This window comes from Athene cunicularia, assembly GCF_003259725.1.
Source record: "Athene cunicularia isolate RWA chromosome 10 unlocalized genomic scaffold, athCun1 chr10_part1, whole genome shotgun sequence".
NCBI classification, from domain to species: Eukaryota; Metazoa; Chordata; class Aves; order Strigiformes; family Strigidae; genus Athene; species Athene cunicularia.
The window spans coordinates 17,704,397-17,720,474 of record NW_020799112.1 but is presented as its reverse complement, the minus strand read 5'-3'; the positions used below and the strand labels follow the sequence as shown (position 1 = coordinate 17,720,474).

General features: G+C 39.0%; 1 protein-coding gene across 6 annotated transcripts in view; it reads left to right on the top strand.

Moving 5' to 3' along the window:
• The window catches only part of ADAMTSL3 (ADAMTS like 3), a 190,637-nt gene that overhangs the window by 155,766 nt on the left and 18,793 nt on the right, over window positions 1-16,078 (top strand). For all 6 annotated transcript variants that reach the window (XM_026856436.1, XM_026856434.1, XM_026856437.1 and 3 more), the window contains 5 exons: window positions 262-441; window positions 1,228-1,381; window positions 5,673-6,753; window positions 8,849-8,976; window positions 9,316-9,444. In XM_026856436.1, coding sequence (XP_026712237.1) covers window positions 262-441; window positions 1,228-1,381; window positions 5,673-6,753; window positions 8,849-8,976; window positions 9,316-9,444 — 1,672 coding nt within the window. The remainder of the gene's footprint in view (window positions 1-261; window positions 442-1,227; window positions 1,382-5,672; window positions 6,754-8,848; window positions 8,977-9,315; window positions 9,445-16,078) is intronic.

Below are 16,078 nucleotides of genomic sequence, written 5' to 3'. Positions count from 1 at the left end.
AAGATTTCTACTACTTAACTGCATTCATGTGGTGTGAAGTTTAACTTGGTAGTTAGGTTCTCATCATCTCTAATATATTAGCTGAACATTTTAACAGAAGAATTTTCTACATACTGCTTGCTTTTTAGTTAAAAGTAGATGTCATTTTTCAAGAGAGAATAATTGGAGGGGAGAAGCTTATACAGTGTTTGCGTCAAATAAGTGTGATGGGTGAGCACAGATGTCCACACAGGTGTACATGCTGTGTTCTCTTCTCCTTAGTGTTCACGTACTTGTGGAGGAGGGATTCAGACCCGCGAAGTGTACTGTAAGCAGCTGTTGACGGATGGAAGTTTCCTGAAACACTCTGATGACACCTGCCAGGAACCTAAATTGGCAACTACTAAACCATGTGCAAAAGTTGATTGTCCTCCTCAGCTAGTTGTAGGAGAATGGTCCAAGGTAAGCAGCCCCCAACAGGGGTGAACCAAAATCTTCAGTTGCAACATGAGCTCTAAAGTTTTCTGCTTGGGTAAGATGTTTGGAGTAATAAATTCACAGGGTGGCTGGAGGTTTCTCAAGGCATGTACCTGGAGTAAACTGGGCATACAGTTGCTGTTAATCCCTGCCTACAGGCAGAGTGATCACATTCCCCTCCTGAGCTGTGTTTGAGTTGCTGAAGGCTGTAATGCCTTGCAGGCATTCTACCAGACATGTTTAGCTATTGGTTATTTCATAGTACAGCTTCCAAAAAGCGAATCTTTGCATTATTCTGGAATATGTCCTCCTTCTTTCCCATTTAATGCAAGCTTGCCTACCACTCCCTGTTCCAAAAAGATTTGTAAAAGTGAATTTAGAAGCTGCGATTAAAGGTTCATTCAATACAGATTAGGAGACAGGGTTGAGAGACTTGACACAGGCTGTTTGGAATATGCCGAATTCTTTCTCTTAGATAGTAGATCTCATTGCTCTGTTCTGTCCATGGTTGGACATGAAGAAATACCATCATGTTATTTTAATTGTTCCTGAGTTGCTCGCAGGAACAAATAACCTATCTTATATTCTTATTGCCTGGAAACATGAAGAGACTTTAATGTCTGTATAACACAAAGATGCATATCAACTAGAGCATATTCACCCTTTCTCAGAAGAAAAAAAAAAAAACAAAAACGGAAGCAAACTAGTTTAAAATTAGCACGTGTGGTGTGAGACACGAAGGTTAGTTTGACTGCATCCTTCCTTTCACAGTGCTCAGTAAGCTGCGGTGTTGGAATCCAGAGAAGGAAACTCGCCTGCCAAAACCTAACAGCAAAAGGCCAATATGTCACATTAAATGGATCAATGTGTAGTGGTCTGTCTCCTTCACTGCTTGTAAGGTCTTGTCAGATGAATGCCTGTAACAGTAAGTATGTTACTTTATGTAGTTTCTTGCTAATTTGGAATGATGTATTTATAAAGAAAAGTCTGTATGTGGGTTAATTCACTCATCTCTCTGTACTTTCTCGACATCACTAATCTGGCATAAACTGTCATATTTACTAGACCAGTAATAACAGGATTGTTTTAAATTTTTTTCTGCCAGTCAGAAATAAAGGTTATGATCTAATGAAGTAGTTTTTGAATACACTTTAATGGTTACGTACCCCTTACCCTCATACTTGCCTACATTTGATCTGCTTTTTCCTTTATGCTTTATGCTAGTCCAACTAGGAAAAAAAAAAAAAATCCATAAATTGAGTATAAATTACAAAGGACACTTAGAAAAGATAAGAATCCAGTTCTGGCTTCTCTTTTCACTGTACATTTGCATTACGCTGGACACTGCACTCAGTGTGGTGGAATTCAAAACCTGAAATTCTGTGCCAGTGGTAACTTCGGGTATAATTTCTATCTTGTAGAAATGAGAATCCCAGTCTCATGGGCTTTGCAGGAAGTGAGGATAGTACAGACAGTCTTCCAAAAATCCAGTATTTTATCACTGTCTATATAAAAATCCTTTCAGAATAAGCTGTCTATAGGAATTGTACGATTTGGGCACAACTGGGTTGTGATACTGATGGTAGTTGCACTAATTGCATATGCATGACACTGATGGAAATACCTTACTGGTATAGAGGAAGTTCAATTATGTACAATAATTTGGAGCAGGCAGTTCTAAATGCAGATTCCTTAAGTCTGAACCTGTGCTCTCCTTCCTTTATAAAGGAGGGTATTCGTTTGTAGGTTTGGGGAGCAGGGCACTGAAAAGAAAGGAAAAAATGAGATTTTTTTAGTTTTGAGGTGGGAAAAAAACAAAAGGCTTTATGAATGGCCTGGTTTTGATCACAGAGAGATTGATGTGGTTTAACCCAATTCATAGTGCTGTCAAGAAATGGCTACTTTATACATTTTGAATCTTTGCTTTAAAAATTATTCACAAAACAAAATAAGAAATAGAATAATTACTGATTCATACATAATATGAAACTTCTTTTCCTGGCCTGCATTTCAGATTAACATGCCAAAATCCTGAGGTTCAAAACTCCACTTAAATAAAGCCCTGTGGACTTTCAGGAATGTCCTTGGCATAAGGTTTATTAAAATATTTTGAGCTGCATATCTATCTGAATTTAATTAATTGTGGATAGTTGAATGGCAGTGTAGCTGGTTTGCAAATTGCTTAGCACAGACTGATATTAAAGTTACACTGTCAGCTTCCACCTCAGTGCCAGGAAAGCAGGACAGTGGACTGCAAGGGAATGCCGTTGTACCGAATGGGTGCAGATAAAAGTCATAAAAGAGAATCACTGTCCTCTCCCTTCATCCCCCCAGCTGTTTGGAACAAGGGAGCCCTTGCCGCTCGGCTCTGCCTGGCAATGTCCTGGCTAAGCGACAGGAGGGCAGGGCAGGGCCCTACCCAGGGCTCCAGTCTGGGTTTTGCAGAAGGAGCCAGGGCAGGGGCAGGTTTGGGATTCACAGGAACGCGCAGGAGGCATCTCCTCCCGCCGCAGCCATGGCTTCAGGCTGCCTTGAAGGGGGAGTGAATAGAAGGCAGGACTGTAGCATGGCTGTAGCACAGGCGGATGCCTGGCTATAGAGTCAAGTGGGCTCAGCGAAGAGTAGTGTGGTGCATGGCGAGTCTGCTGTTAGGGGTTCTTGCCTCTGAGAGCAGTGTTTCTGAAGGCTCCACCTCAAGATTATATTTCTGTGGCTCAGATGAGCTCCATTTTTTTACTGTCTCATGACAGTGCTGAGGCTTTTTGGACAATCTTTTACTCTGGGACTAGTAATTGTAGCTGTTTTCTACTTAATAAGCCCTATTAAGTCAGAAACATTCCTGACTGTGGGCTCTGAGAAATAGGAAATAACAGCAGTCGAGCCCTGAGGTCACCAGGACCTGGGCCCAGCTAAAGCTGTGGAGGACCATTAGAGGTCAGAGATGGATTTGTATCAGGTGATAATGAGGTCCAATGGCTCCAATACCATCTAATCCTTAAGCAAGATTTACATTCTAGAAAAAAAAAAAAAAAAATCTCTCCCAAACAGTCTGTTACCTCAGCAGCTGCAAGTTTGGATGACACTAAGGCTCTACAAAATGCATGCTTATGTGGCCTCATATATTCATATGACCTTATATATTTATATGGCCTGCCATCCACAACGCTGAACTTTGTTTCACTCCTAGACTTGCTCACCAGTCACCAGTAAAAATACACACACCCTTTAGTGTTGAACTGCTAATGAGAGCTAGTGGTCTTTCTTTTTTAAAAAAATGAAATGGATGAGACTTGTTAACATATTTATAAGTATGCACTGGGTTTAATTCCATGTTGGAATTACTAGTGTAAACAGACCACAGCCTGAAGTATTTTAATTTGTGTGTTTAAAGTTACACTTACTGTGTCTGTAAGTTGGATTTTGGAATTGGAAGATTTAGTACTGGAACACTTCCCTAAAAATAAATATTTGGGGCCCAATAACTTATTAAAAACAGGACGCTACTTTAATAATTTTAGTAAACTGAGTGCCTAAAGCAATTTATTTGTTGTACCATGTGAAATGGTTGAGGGAACCATGTATCTGGATAATGAATACAGATTTAAAAGCTGTGTAATTATGAAACCATGATATCCCCACAGGTCTGAACTCATTACCCAAAACATTGAAAATAACCATTTTGTTTTATAAGCATAAGAATGCACTCTAGGGTGTAGTTCATACAGTGTACACACTTATTGAATGCTTGAAGCATTTAGCTTTTCACCTATTTCTTCACAGCATATTTGAAGCATATGTATATAAGAAGCATGCAGTTTTTCAAATATCATTTGTGTGCCATCAGTGTAGTTGTCATTTTATTTATGTACCTACCAAGTGGGAGAACAGCGATGATTTCAGGTTCAGGTACGCTGAGAAGCGTTTTGATTTGTGTGTCCATTTCCTTGGCTCATCAGCTCATTCTGCAGGCTCTGAGTTGTTTTCTCTGTCACATACCAAAAGGCTGGGTCACCAAACACAATTGGATTGTTTTCTAGCACCAACGCAGAGTGTTTCCGACTCTTCCCAGCTGGCTGATTTCATCTTGCATGGAACGAACTCAGGGGTTGCGTGGCCTTGCTCCACGCTTCCTACAGCGCTTTGTTTCTCACCTACCTAGGTTCTGCTTAGTAAGATTAGTTCTCCTGATCAAAGTGGGGCACAGTGGTTGCCAGCAGTGAGTCAACACAGTGGTATTCAAAGCATTTCGGTCCTTCTGGTGGTGTCCCCAGTGTGCCTATCCAAGCCTGCCTGTGGTGGTATTCATCCAGGCAGCTCCTAGAAACCTTTCAGCATCCAAGTGCCTGCAGCAAAACACAGGTGGAGCTTCATAATACCCAGTGTCTCCATATCCAGTCTGCCTGAAACTTTATGCTGTTATTGTCTACTTTCATCAATGCATCTGATTACTATTTTCAATCTTTCAAAATTTTGCCTTATTTCTCTCTTTCCTCCCTCCCCTCCCTACTTTCTTGGCACAACACTGTGAGCAACTCATCCTTCAACCTAAAGAAATTACCCTCAGCCAATGATTACAGGGTGGCTTTGCGTGTTGCACGTACTGTGTCTTCACTGACTGTTTCTTTCACCTCCCCTGTTGCTATCAATTTGGCTTGACTCAATCAGACAACCAGCATGGCCAGACAGCAATTTAAATAACAGTCAAGGGGGAGCCTTACTTTGTGGATAGGCTTTGTTTCATGTAGGTCATTCTGCACCCGACAGTGCTCAAATGTGGGGAAAGTGATAATGTGTTCACATTTGTTTGATTCACTTTTTGCCATTCCCATCGTGCCTGGCCTTTCTGAGGCAGCAATAAGAAAAATAATCATAATAGGATTGCATGTATGGTATAAATGAATATATAATACATGTATATATGCATTTATGTATGTATGCACCTCCTATGTCCTTCATAAAGGTATACGTTGCCTGTATCTTTTTATTGTTAGGAGATTTGGGGAAGAAGCAATGGAATTCTTGGCTGGAGCAGGGGAATGTTACGGTTTCATGTTGTTCATATTTTTGCATTTTTGTGACTCAGATAAAAGCTCAGCATGTTGCAATCTGACTTGAACAAAGTCAGGAAAAGCTCTGTCAAGCATTCTGTGAAAAGCACATTTTGCAAGCGTGAGTGCCAATGATTAGATACTTTTCAACACTTTGTTTTCTTTCAGAGATTCAACCAAAGCTTCCAGAAAAGTATTCTGCTCATGGACCTCAGATTGTCAGCATTCACAGAGTCTATATTCAAACAAGACAAGAAAAGCGCATTAATTTTACCATAGGAAGCCGAGCCTACTTACTTCCAAAAACATCTGTTGTAATTAAGTGCCCTGTACGAAGGTTCCAGAAATCACTTATCCGGTGGGAGAAAGATGGACAACGCTTACAAAACTCTAAAAGACTTGGCATCACTAAGTCAGGCTCACTGAAAATACATAGTCTTGAAACTACTGATATTGGTGTGTACCAGTGTATTGCAGGCTCTGTGCATGAAACATTTGTACTCAAGCTCATTGGCACCGACAACAGATTGATAGAACCACCAAATCTTAGAAAACACGCCAGTGAGACCGGTAACACAGATCACAACGAGGCTAACAGCTTTGGGGCCAAATGGCATAAAATGAGCAAAATGTGGCAAATGTGGAGTAAGAAGAAGGAGCTCTATCTGGGTGACAGGCAAGTAAATGATCAGCCATTTTTGCGAAACCTTGAAGCCTTTGGGAGTAATTCAGCAGAAGACTTCAGCTCTCGTGAATTCAAGAACAAACGACTGGAGGCAGCAGTTCTCCAAGGTGCCTACAGCATGGACACTGTGCAGTTTGAAGAACTGATAACGAACATGAGCCAGCTCATTGAAACTGGAGAAGTCAGTGATGACTTGGCATCCCAGGTCATTTATCAATTAGTCGCTGAATTATCTAGACCTCCACAACCAACTACTGAAAAATGGAAGGGGGCCCAGGATGAGAAACTTGCCTCAAAACTCACAGGCAAATCACCAAATGAATCTGAACGTTTCAGCACAAAAACTGTTGATAAGTTAATGTTTGACCAGAAGGTTCCAGTTATTATGAGGCAAAAGGAAATTCCTCGAGTTTCCTTCAACAAAACGGTAACTGTACGAATTGGAAATACAGTTTTTCTGACCAAGAATACTCATGCTGTCAACCTGCTGTGTGAAACAGCTGGTATTAGTGAAGTGAAATATACTTGGACAAAAGATGGCGAGACATTAAAAGCCTCTGAGAAGTAAGTAAATACCTTCTTTATTTTTGAATGACTTATTATGTCACTATCAACTGTAAAATTCCACCCTGCGGTGCAGTATTAAATCATACTGTTGTAAAAATGAGATAAGCATGAATACTGTGCCTTCCATCTTTTTATTAAAGTTTTTTTTTTTTTTTTTCTTTCAAGTGTCTGTCACGTTGTTTGGCTTTACAAATGTCCAAGCCTATGTCCATTTCCATGATATGGGAGGACTGACTTTTTTTACTAGGTGAATTGTTTTGGATGTCCTAACTGTATTTTGTGATCTGCCTTAATCATTTCAGCTGCATCAGAAAATGAACAGATCTATACTCAACTTAAAAAGTCCCTTGGATTTGTTTGGATTTCAGATACAGTGGGAACACTTTAAAAACTTCTGCCATGGTATAGATTAAAGGAAGACTTAGTTCTTACCTATTTTAAGGATGGAAAATATCACTGGTACCCTCCCCATCCTTCGATGCAGTAATTCTTTAGGTATAACTGTAGCTGCATAACGTCAGTTTAAAAAGAAAGAAGGACCTGTTTTGGATTTTTTTCTATACATTAGAATTTGCAAATATTTCTGTTGAGGACAGTTGAATAAAAAATAATAAAAAACCTGTATTACCATCACATTTGGGAATTATACTTGAAGAACAAGTACAGCAAGTGTGTGTTATATTCAGGTATTTACTCAAGACTGAGCAAATACTTTTACTTCAGTGCTGATAAATTAGAAGCTCACCTGATAATATTAACATTAACCTCATGTGTGAGCCTCTTGGAATTACAGCTAGCTCTTGAGTAATGAAAAAAAACGATTCTGAAATGATAAAGGCGCTTTCGGATATTTCTCAGCATACTTAACTGATTAACTGCACTGCCAAGAAAAATATACTTCTGCAGGGCTATCAATTAAAGCAAAGACATCAAAACTAAGCCATTTTTAAAAGTGCAAATGTTTTTGGAACCATGTAGCTCCCACCAGTTATGTTTATTTTGTGAAATACGCATAATTTCCCATTAATTTGTTGCAAGTGATACTCTCGGCTTTTGGACATGATGGTGATTTGTTTATTCATGAGTATCTGATTACTAATGTCTGCTTTCATAAATTGCCTTAATTTTAGCCCAGACTGATATTCTTGCACTTAATTGGCAAAGTAGGTTTCTTCCCCCCTTTTTTTTTTTTTGAGTAAGGTTTCTTATACACAAATCCATATATGTGTGTACTCAAAAGCCAGTGATGTTAATTGCATTGCATCTGAAAAAGAATGTGAGGAGGTAAATGGTGTTTATCTGTCATGTTTGTAAAAGAAGGCCGTACTTGAGACACACATGATGTGGCTTGTTTTGTCAAGACACAAGTATCTTAAATATGTTTTTCTGTATCTCTTACTTTTGTAAGTGTGCTTGGTGTGGGAGAATGCCAGAGCTACAGGGTTTTTTTGGATGTGATGAGTGTGTGGCCTAACTTATATAACTTACTGCTCAGAAAGGTAAAAAGGGGGAAAAGTCCTCTCCACTATTTTCAGCCTCTTCCCCAGCCTGTGATTCTCTCTGTCTCATATCTTGCCCCTCAGAAGGCAGGAAAATTATTCAAGTCACTTGTGAGTTTTTGGTGGAAGACTTAAGCTTTAATGATGATAATATTAAAAAAAACTGCCACTACAGTAATTTAGAGGTCAGATTAGAACATGCATTTATTAATTCCCCAATCCTGCTGAAAACCAAGCTTGCTCTGGAGAGATGGGTTTCTTGCCAAGCCTAATACTTTTAATTGTGGTAGTCTGATTTATTCATGCTGTTCCTGAGGGATTCTGGTTTGTAGCAGCAAACTTGCTGTCCTCCAAAGGGCTGCAACAAGGACACAGCTTTGTAGAAGGAGGACATCTGAAGAATCTTCCATGCAGGTATCCCTTAGCAGTCCCCTCTGTCACCAAAGAGGAGGCAGAACTGCTGCTGCATGTGCTGGTCTAGAATGGTAAACTCCTAAAAAGATTTCTGCTGCTGTATCTGTAGCTCTTGCAAGAAGATTCAGCTGTGTTTGTCCCAGGGTAGTAACCCTTGTCTTTCCTTGAACATTCTGCAGAGTGACCCTGGACACCATTGGAAAAGTGCGGATTCAGAATCCTACTCAAAAGGAACTCGGTACATATGGATGCCTGGTTGTTAATGACTTTGGTTTTGATATGGAAACATCATTGCTATTGCGTGCAGGTAAGACTGAAACATCCAAACATCCACAGAATTGGACATGTAATTTTTTTAATCATTTTTTTTACACATAAGTACTCATCCCCCCTTCGGTGTGAAATAGTTTCTTTTGTTAGTGATCCATGAAACTCTGCCTGATTTAATAGGTAGCAGTAAGATGGTCTTGTTGCTCTAAAACTACAGCAGGTGTGAACTCCGTCTGCTTGTATCTGTCCCACCTGTGTTTTCTGGCTGCTGCTTTGCAAGCTGAATTCTGTCCCAAATATGATGAATTTAGATTCAGGATCTATACTTAAAAGTCAAATAAAGCTGCTAAAACTGATTATCTCTTTAATTTCAAAGAGATTCCTGACATCTTGTCCTCTGTGTTAAATGTTACAAATCTGGAAGCCAGCAGTCTCTCAGCAGTTGTTGGAGGTACAATCGTGGCAAGAATTGGAGCAAATATTATGGTTGAATGTCCAGTGAGAGGTAAGTAAGAACTGAAGTTCCTTGTAATGTTGGAATCTGAAGTTTACCTTACATCTTGAAAGAAGTTACCAGTGAAGGCAGAAAATCATTGATCATTAGTCATTTTATATTAGGCATGTCACCCACACCAGTCTTAATTCTTTTCTGTCTGTCATTTTAATTTACACACATGTGTACATGTTCAAACAGACTTTCCTTTAAAAGTACTTTTCTTTCCATGAAGTGGTCTGAGGCTCCTCTACAGAGCTCAAAGCCCACCAGAATGAATGACAATCTTCCTGCAATAGCAAGCATGGCCAGCTGACTTGCTCATCAGAGAATTTTCCTTATCCCTATTTGAGATGCACATATGTCTAGACTATTGTTAAAACCGAAAATGAAATCTCCAGCCACAGCTTAATAGAACTTTAAACCTGACAGTGAAGTAAACTTACCTTTTAGAGCCATCAGTCTGCAGCTGCAGTAGGAAAACAAAGAAAAGTGCCGAGCCAGGAGAGCGTATAGGTATTTTCTAGCTCAACATCAGTGGAGCAGCATTAATGTTAATCAGAAGCTACATGCATGAAGTAGTTCACTGCCTCATTTTATTTTCTAGTCCTTTGTTGGAAAGGTAGATTTATTTTTTTTTAATCTCATCATTACTATCTGTTAAGTTTGAAGTGTAAGATTTAACTCACAGTGGCAATATTCTGTCAAATATTTAATAAGCTGAGGTCAGCCTTTTTGAAGATGATGTCTGAAAGTGCCAATAACAACGACCATTGCAGCTGGGTGCAAAGAGAGACGGAGAAGTCAGTGTGCCGTTCACATTCTTATTGTGTATTGTGCTGATACTGAACCAGAGTAGCAGTAGAAATATATATATATATATGCAAATAGTTCTGCATACAAAAGTGGCGCCAGGCTGACATGTATTAGGACATGTGGCTCAGCTATTCACTGTTGTACCACGGCTAATTCTTTGATGAAGTAATATTTTCCAACTATAGTTTGGCAACTCTATGTATAACTGACCTACATCTCAAATTCATCAGAGAGTTAATGTCACACTGTTAATATTAATATTGTTGGGATGGGTAAGCAGTTAGCAATTTAAATATAAATTAATATTTTCACATGGGACTGTAGATTTCCAAACGCTTTACAATTGTCTATATCCGTGAGCCAAACTTTAGTTATGCTAAGACACCAGTGTTGACTTAAAAAATGATTTATCTAATTGCTATATTTCCTGTCATTGCCAAGGAAGTAAGTATTACTGTTTGTGAATAAAACAGAGCTTGCATGTCTTAAAATGTCACTAAGCCTAGAAGCAGAAAAACTAAATGCAACAGTGTAAGCCGAGTTTTTCTGATCCTCCTTTCTTCAGTGAAAACTCTGATTTTTTTCAGTGTAAGCCGATTTTTTCTGATCCTCCTTTCTTCAGTGAAAACTCTGAAAACAGTGTAAGCCGAGTTTTTCTGATCCTCCTTTCTTCACTGACTTTACAAGATTGGACCTAACAGCACTTTATGCTAACACGACCCAAAAATACGTCCATTTGCAGTGTAATAGGAGGAGAACTTTGTTGTGAATGCTGATAAAACATCGTGTGAATTATCAGATGAGCAAGAGTTTGAATCAGAAAAAGTACTAATGTTTCTATGCGCTCTAAAAGTCCTGTTCCTACAAACAGGCAACGTGAGTCTGCAAGAGTTCTTTTCTCCTCCCCAGACATGTTGATTTACAGTGATAATCTCTTGCCCTCTTGGAGTAATAGCCCACTGCAAATCCTTACAGTTAGTATCTAGAGTAAAATTACCACTGGGCAGTGATTGAATGTGACTGTCTATCAGCTGAGGATCTCTAGAATGAACTGTAATTATGAGAGCGAGCCTTTCTTTTAGTGTCAGGGAGATGTTGGCTAGATCTGGAGCACCTTTTCCTCACAGCCCTTCCTCATGAATGCTCAGAGTGAGCGTTCAGAAAGAAGGAGGCGTTTTCTTCGTGGATGACAACTTCTCTGCCTGTCCTGAGCAAAGTATTAACTAAGATAAGACTTTGTATATTCTTCACGTTCTGCTACGTACTTATTCAGGATCTTTCTACACAGACGTTACACATGCAGATTTCTTAGTGGTGTCAATCACATACATCTGATCGATTGGGCTCTTGCTAGCCCACAAAATAGTTCTTCAGAATAAGAACCTTCTAATGAATAAGGTGTCTGTGTGTGTGTGAAGAATATTAGTGCCATGCCTCTAGCAGAATTCTTAAATTACTTTTAAATATCTTGGCTGCAATGACCTCTTTGTTTTTCTTCTGTAGGCTGAATAACCTATAATACATCTTTATAGCTGTTCAAACTATAGTTTTCTCTGTGAAAAAATCTACATATTGAGTTCTATATTTTGTGTCTAGTGGTGTAAGTTTATTCAGGGAATTATTTTTTTTTTCTGAAACTTACACAAATTCTGCACATATGCAAAATGTGAAATTAATGGTTCATTTAGGAGAGAATGTCATGCCATAGAGCTGAACTTCAGCTGGAAGTAGGAGCAGCCTACCCAACAATCTGACAAAGACAGTTGTGAAAGGTAGAGAGGAGGTGATGTGGTAGGAAAAGATACACTTCCCAACTTCCTCCTCTGGCTGCCAGTGGCTGTACAATACACCCTTTAATCGTTCAAGGCCTGAAGAGAACCAAGTATATTCCACTTAAGGGGCTCTGGGTTTATTAGCCCAAGTTATACAGGACAGCTCCCGTTTGATGGTTTTAAGGGGAAAGTTTAATATTGTGTGTAGTGTTCGCCAGCTGACTACAGGTTGGGCCTTTTTTTTCCTTTTTTTATTGTTATGGATTTGGTTCTTTTTGTCCTCTTGCAAGTCTCTTGCACACTCCAAAAATCACATTTAGATTGAAAAAAAGTTGACGTGCTATAGAGCATTGTATCCTAATAAGTAGAAGAACATCAAAGAATAGATTAAGAAAAGTTAGCCAAGCTGCTGAAGCTGATAGTATCAATTTCACTTTTTAATTTATAACAAAACTATTTTTCCACTAATTATAATAAAGTCACTTTTATAGTTCCCACACGAGCATATGCTAGAAGATATTCATAACATTCTGGACAGATTCATATTCCATTCTTACAGCCAAGAGCTTTTCAATCAACACACATGGTATAAATATCAATACTGATTGCTCCAAATTGCTCTTGGATAACATTTATTGTATTTGCAAAAAAGATCGTCTTGTGATTATTACTAAAATAAACTAAAACTGTCAGACTCTATTTATTGTGAAACCTTGAAAGTTCTAAGTTGAAGCAAAATGGGGGGGGGAAAAAATGAAAATATGTATAAAATATGCATTGTCTGCCACCTGCTGGTGAGAGGGTAGAAGGAAAATTTATTGATTTGAGATTGTTTATACTATATACGTTATATTGCATCTCTGAAATACCTTGGTACAGAGGCTTTTAAAAGTAGAAAACTCCATCTTCATCCAAATTCTGAATTCCTATGAATAAATTTAGGCTCTCCAGCAATAACATATTGATAAAAAAAATTGTGAGAAATACACACCCTGTTGAATCAGGGTCATCTTTTTGCACATACGTTTCATAAAGATGGACCAGCTACTTACTCTCAGTATTGGAACTTGAAACAGGTCCAGATAAATCAAGAATTTGATTTTCCATCTGTTCCTTCATTTACCCACGCTATGCCAAATGTAACTTTGATGCTGTTCTTTGTCTTCTATGCTTAACCCTTCAGAAGACATCTCAGTGAAGAAAAATTGCAATTTAATATATAGTATTCTGGCTCTTCATTTATTTTAGGTTTTTTTGTGTGTGTGTTCTTCTAAAAGATATTAATAATGAATTTCAAAGGTTTAAAGGAGTAAGTACAGGTTCATTTTATGAGGCAGGAATGACAATTTTTATAAATTGTATATAAATTTTTATAAATTGTATATAAAAAAGGGAAAATCTTCAGCTTTTATACTTCTTTTTTACTCTAACTGCATTAGAGTTTTTGTTTGGATCAGGTATAAGCAGGAAGGACTGAAAGATGTACTTCAGAAGCTTAATTGTGCATTGCTTTGTGTCTTGCAGCAGTCTAGGAACTTGAAAACTTGATTCCTTTTGGATATACTAGACTGAAAGGTGTGCCTGGGCACTATACTATTACATTCCAAATACTAACAGGCAGTAAGTCCAAGAGGTCAGGCAAGATTCACCGAGCAGTCCAAAACAACCCTCATCCAAACACACATTGGGTGTGTTTGAGACCTTGGTACCAACCATGTCTCTTTAAAAGCACATTCCTGATGCCCTCCCCTACTTGCAGAGTTCATGAGGGGAAAAAAACATAAATTGGAACAGTTTACAGCATTGCTTTTTATGGTGTGGTTCTCCCTTTCTCTCCCAGCTTTCCTTATTGGAGCAGGGGTTTCCTTCAAATTCCTAATTCAGGAAGGGTTAAGATGAGTTGTGTTAGAGGAAGGTAAGATTTCAAAAATCTTGGGATGCTCAGCAAGCATGTGGGCATTCCCTTGATACATCCTGCTTCAGTTTGCAAAAAGCTGTCAAGAATTTCCCTAGGCAAAGTTTACAAATATTTACAGTGTGAAAGAAGAGGTTGGCTTGTTGATTAGTACCTGATTAAATGATCAGAAGCAACAAATGTTCAAATTTTACAGTGGAGAGAGGTTACCAGTAGGGTGTCACAAGACTCTGTTCTGGGATTTGTGATGATCAACATTTTTATGAAAGTTCTGAAAAAGAATGTGCACAGCAAGTTGACTAAAGCTTTGAAGAATCGATTAAAAAAAGGCTAACCACATCTAAAACTCTCTGCAAAGAGTTGCAACAGGACCACACAAATAATGTTTAATAGCTAAGTGAGGGCAAAGGATGTTCAGAATTGATATTTGCAGAACAAATGTACATATAGAATGAATAACCTTAAATATAGACTTGTACACACGGCTGTACCTGAATGACTGCCACTCAGAGAAAGATTTGTGAAGTCATGCTGGTTAGTTCCGTGGGAACACCAGCACACTCCCTGGGTGGTATCCATAAAGGCAAATCAAAACTAATGGCAATGGACAAAAGAATAGAAAATATAAATTTGCCATTGTTTAAGGCTGTGGTGAATCCTGTTTGCAACTTGCTAATCTCATCTCAAAGATGATACTGTAGTGCTAGAAAAGGTAGAGAGAAGAGGAAGCAAGCATGATGGTCCAAGTGCTATTTCTGGTTCTGGAAGCTGGGAAGATACATTGAGGAAAGGTCATTCAATAAAAGCCGTGATTTCAGTACTCTTTGCCTGTGTAGGCATCCCCGGGTGCCCAGCATTGGACACGAAGTGCTGAGTGAAGTGGACTTCGGGTCTGACTAAGAATGGCAATTCCCGTGTAGTTCTTTAATTTCTGATAAAATTCTAATTTCCAAGTCCTTGAGCATGTATCTACTTTGTGATCAAAAAGTCTGGGTCCTTGGTGGCATAGCACGGCTACTCAGTAGAGTAAGAGTATAATTAGTAACCAGTTGGGCGGTGTCTGATAACAGTGCCGAATTGCAGAATTGCCCTATTGCACACCAACCAAGCCTTTGTTGGGGGGCGACTACAGAATTCAGTCTAGCAGTCATTTCTGAGTTCATACGTAACTCAGATCATCTTATTTAGTTGCTTAAATATAGTTGCCTTATTTTAAATGCCTGATTTTGAAAAATATTAGCCTCGAACTTTTGCGTCTGGAAAAAAGATCAAATTGTCTTTGAGCTGACAGCCAGAGAACTAAACGGGACCCGACAGAGCTGTAGCAAGAGTGGGATGGGAAGGGGTCTTGCTTCAGGAACCCCTCTGAGGAGGTCCCCAGATGTCAGTAAGTATATCTAAATCCTGCCAGATGTTGCTACCACCTAGGAGGAGGGGCTGTTGCATGGCTGGTAGGAAGAGGCAGAGGTAAAAGCTTGGAAAGATGGTGAGAGAATGGGACAGTGTCAGAGGGCAGGTTGGACGATCTACCAAGTGCCAAAATGTCTCACGCTGGCTCTTTGTCCAAGGCTGCTACTCCCGGTGAAGTTGGCAAGATTCATACAGGTAATTTCAGTAGCAGCATGGTTTAGGGTTCACTAGAAGTTGATTGCTCAAGCATTAATTCAGATTAATATAAAGGCAGTTTGTGATTTCTGCTGGAGAAAATATGAAGATGTATCAATCAAAGAAATTGCATTGTAAGTTGTGCTAAATCCACTGTGGGTGTTGGTGTAGAATAAATAATAATCAGATGACATTCATTGCGTATTACTGCCCCAGAACAGTTTCTTCTGAAAGATGACATGTGAATTTAGCCTCTAAAGTTAGGTAAACTTTTAGCGAATTGCAGCAAAATGTGATTTGTGCCAGCACAGTTCTGCCTTGCTTTTGAATGGGAAATACAGAATACTTTATGAGATTCTACATAGCTGGGGGAAAAATTTCTGAAGACATATCCAATGTTTTAGAGCAACTAGTTAGTAGGCCAAGATTTTTATGGTGTGTAATATTTCATAGGCCTTTCAAGGTTGGAGGAAATTTGTTTTTGAACACTGAATATTTTAAGGGCACCCTATAGTGCGGATTCCTTTTCTTCCCCCCC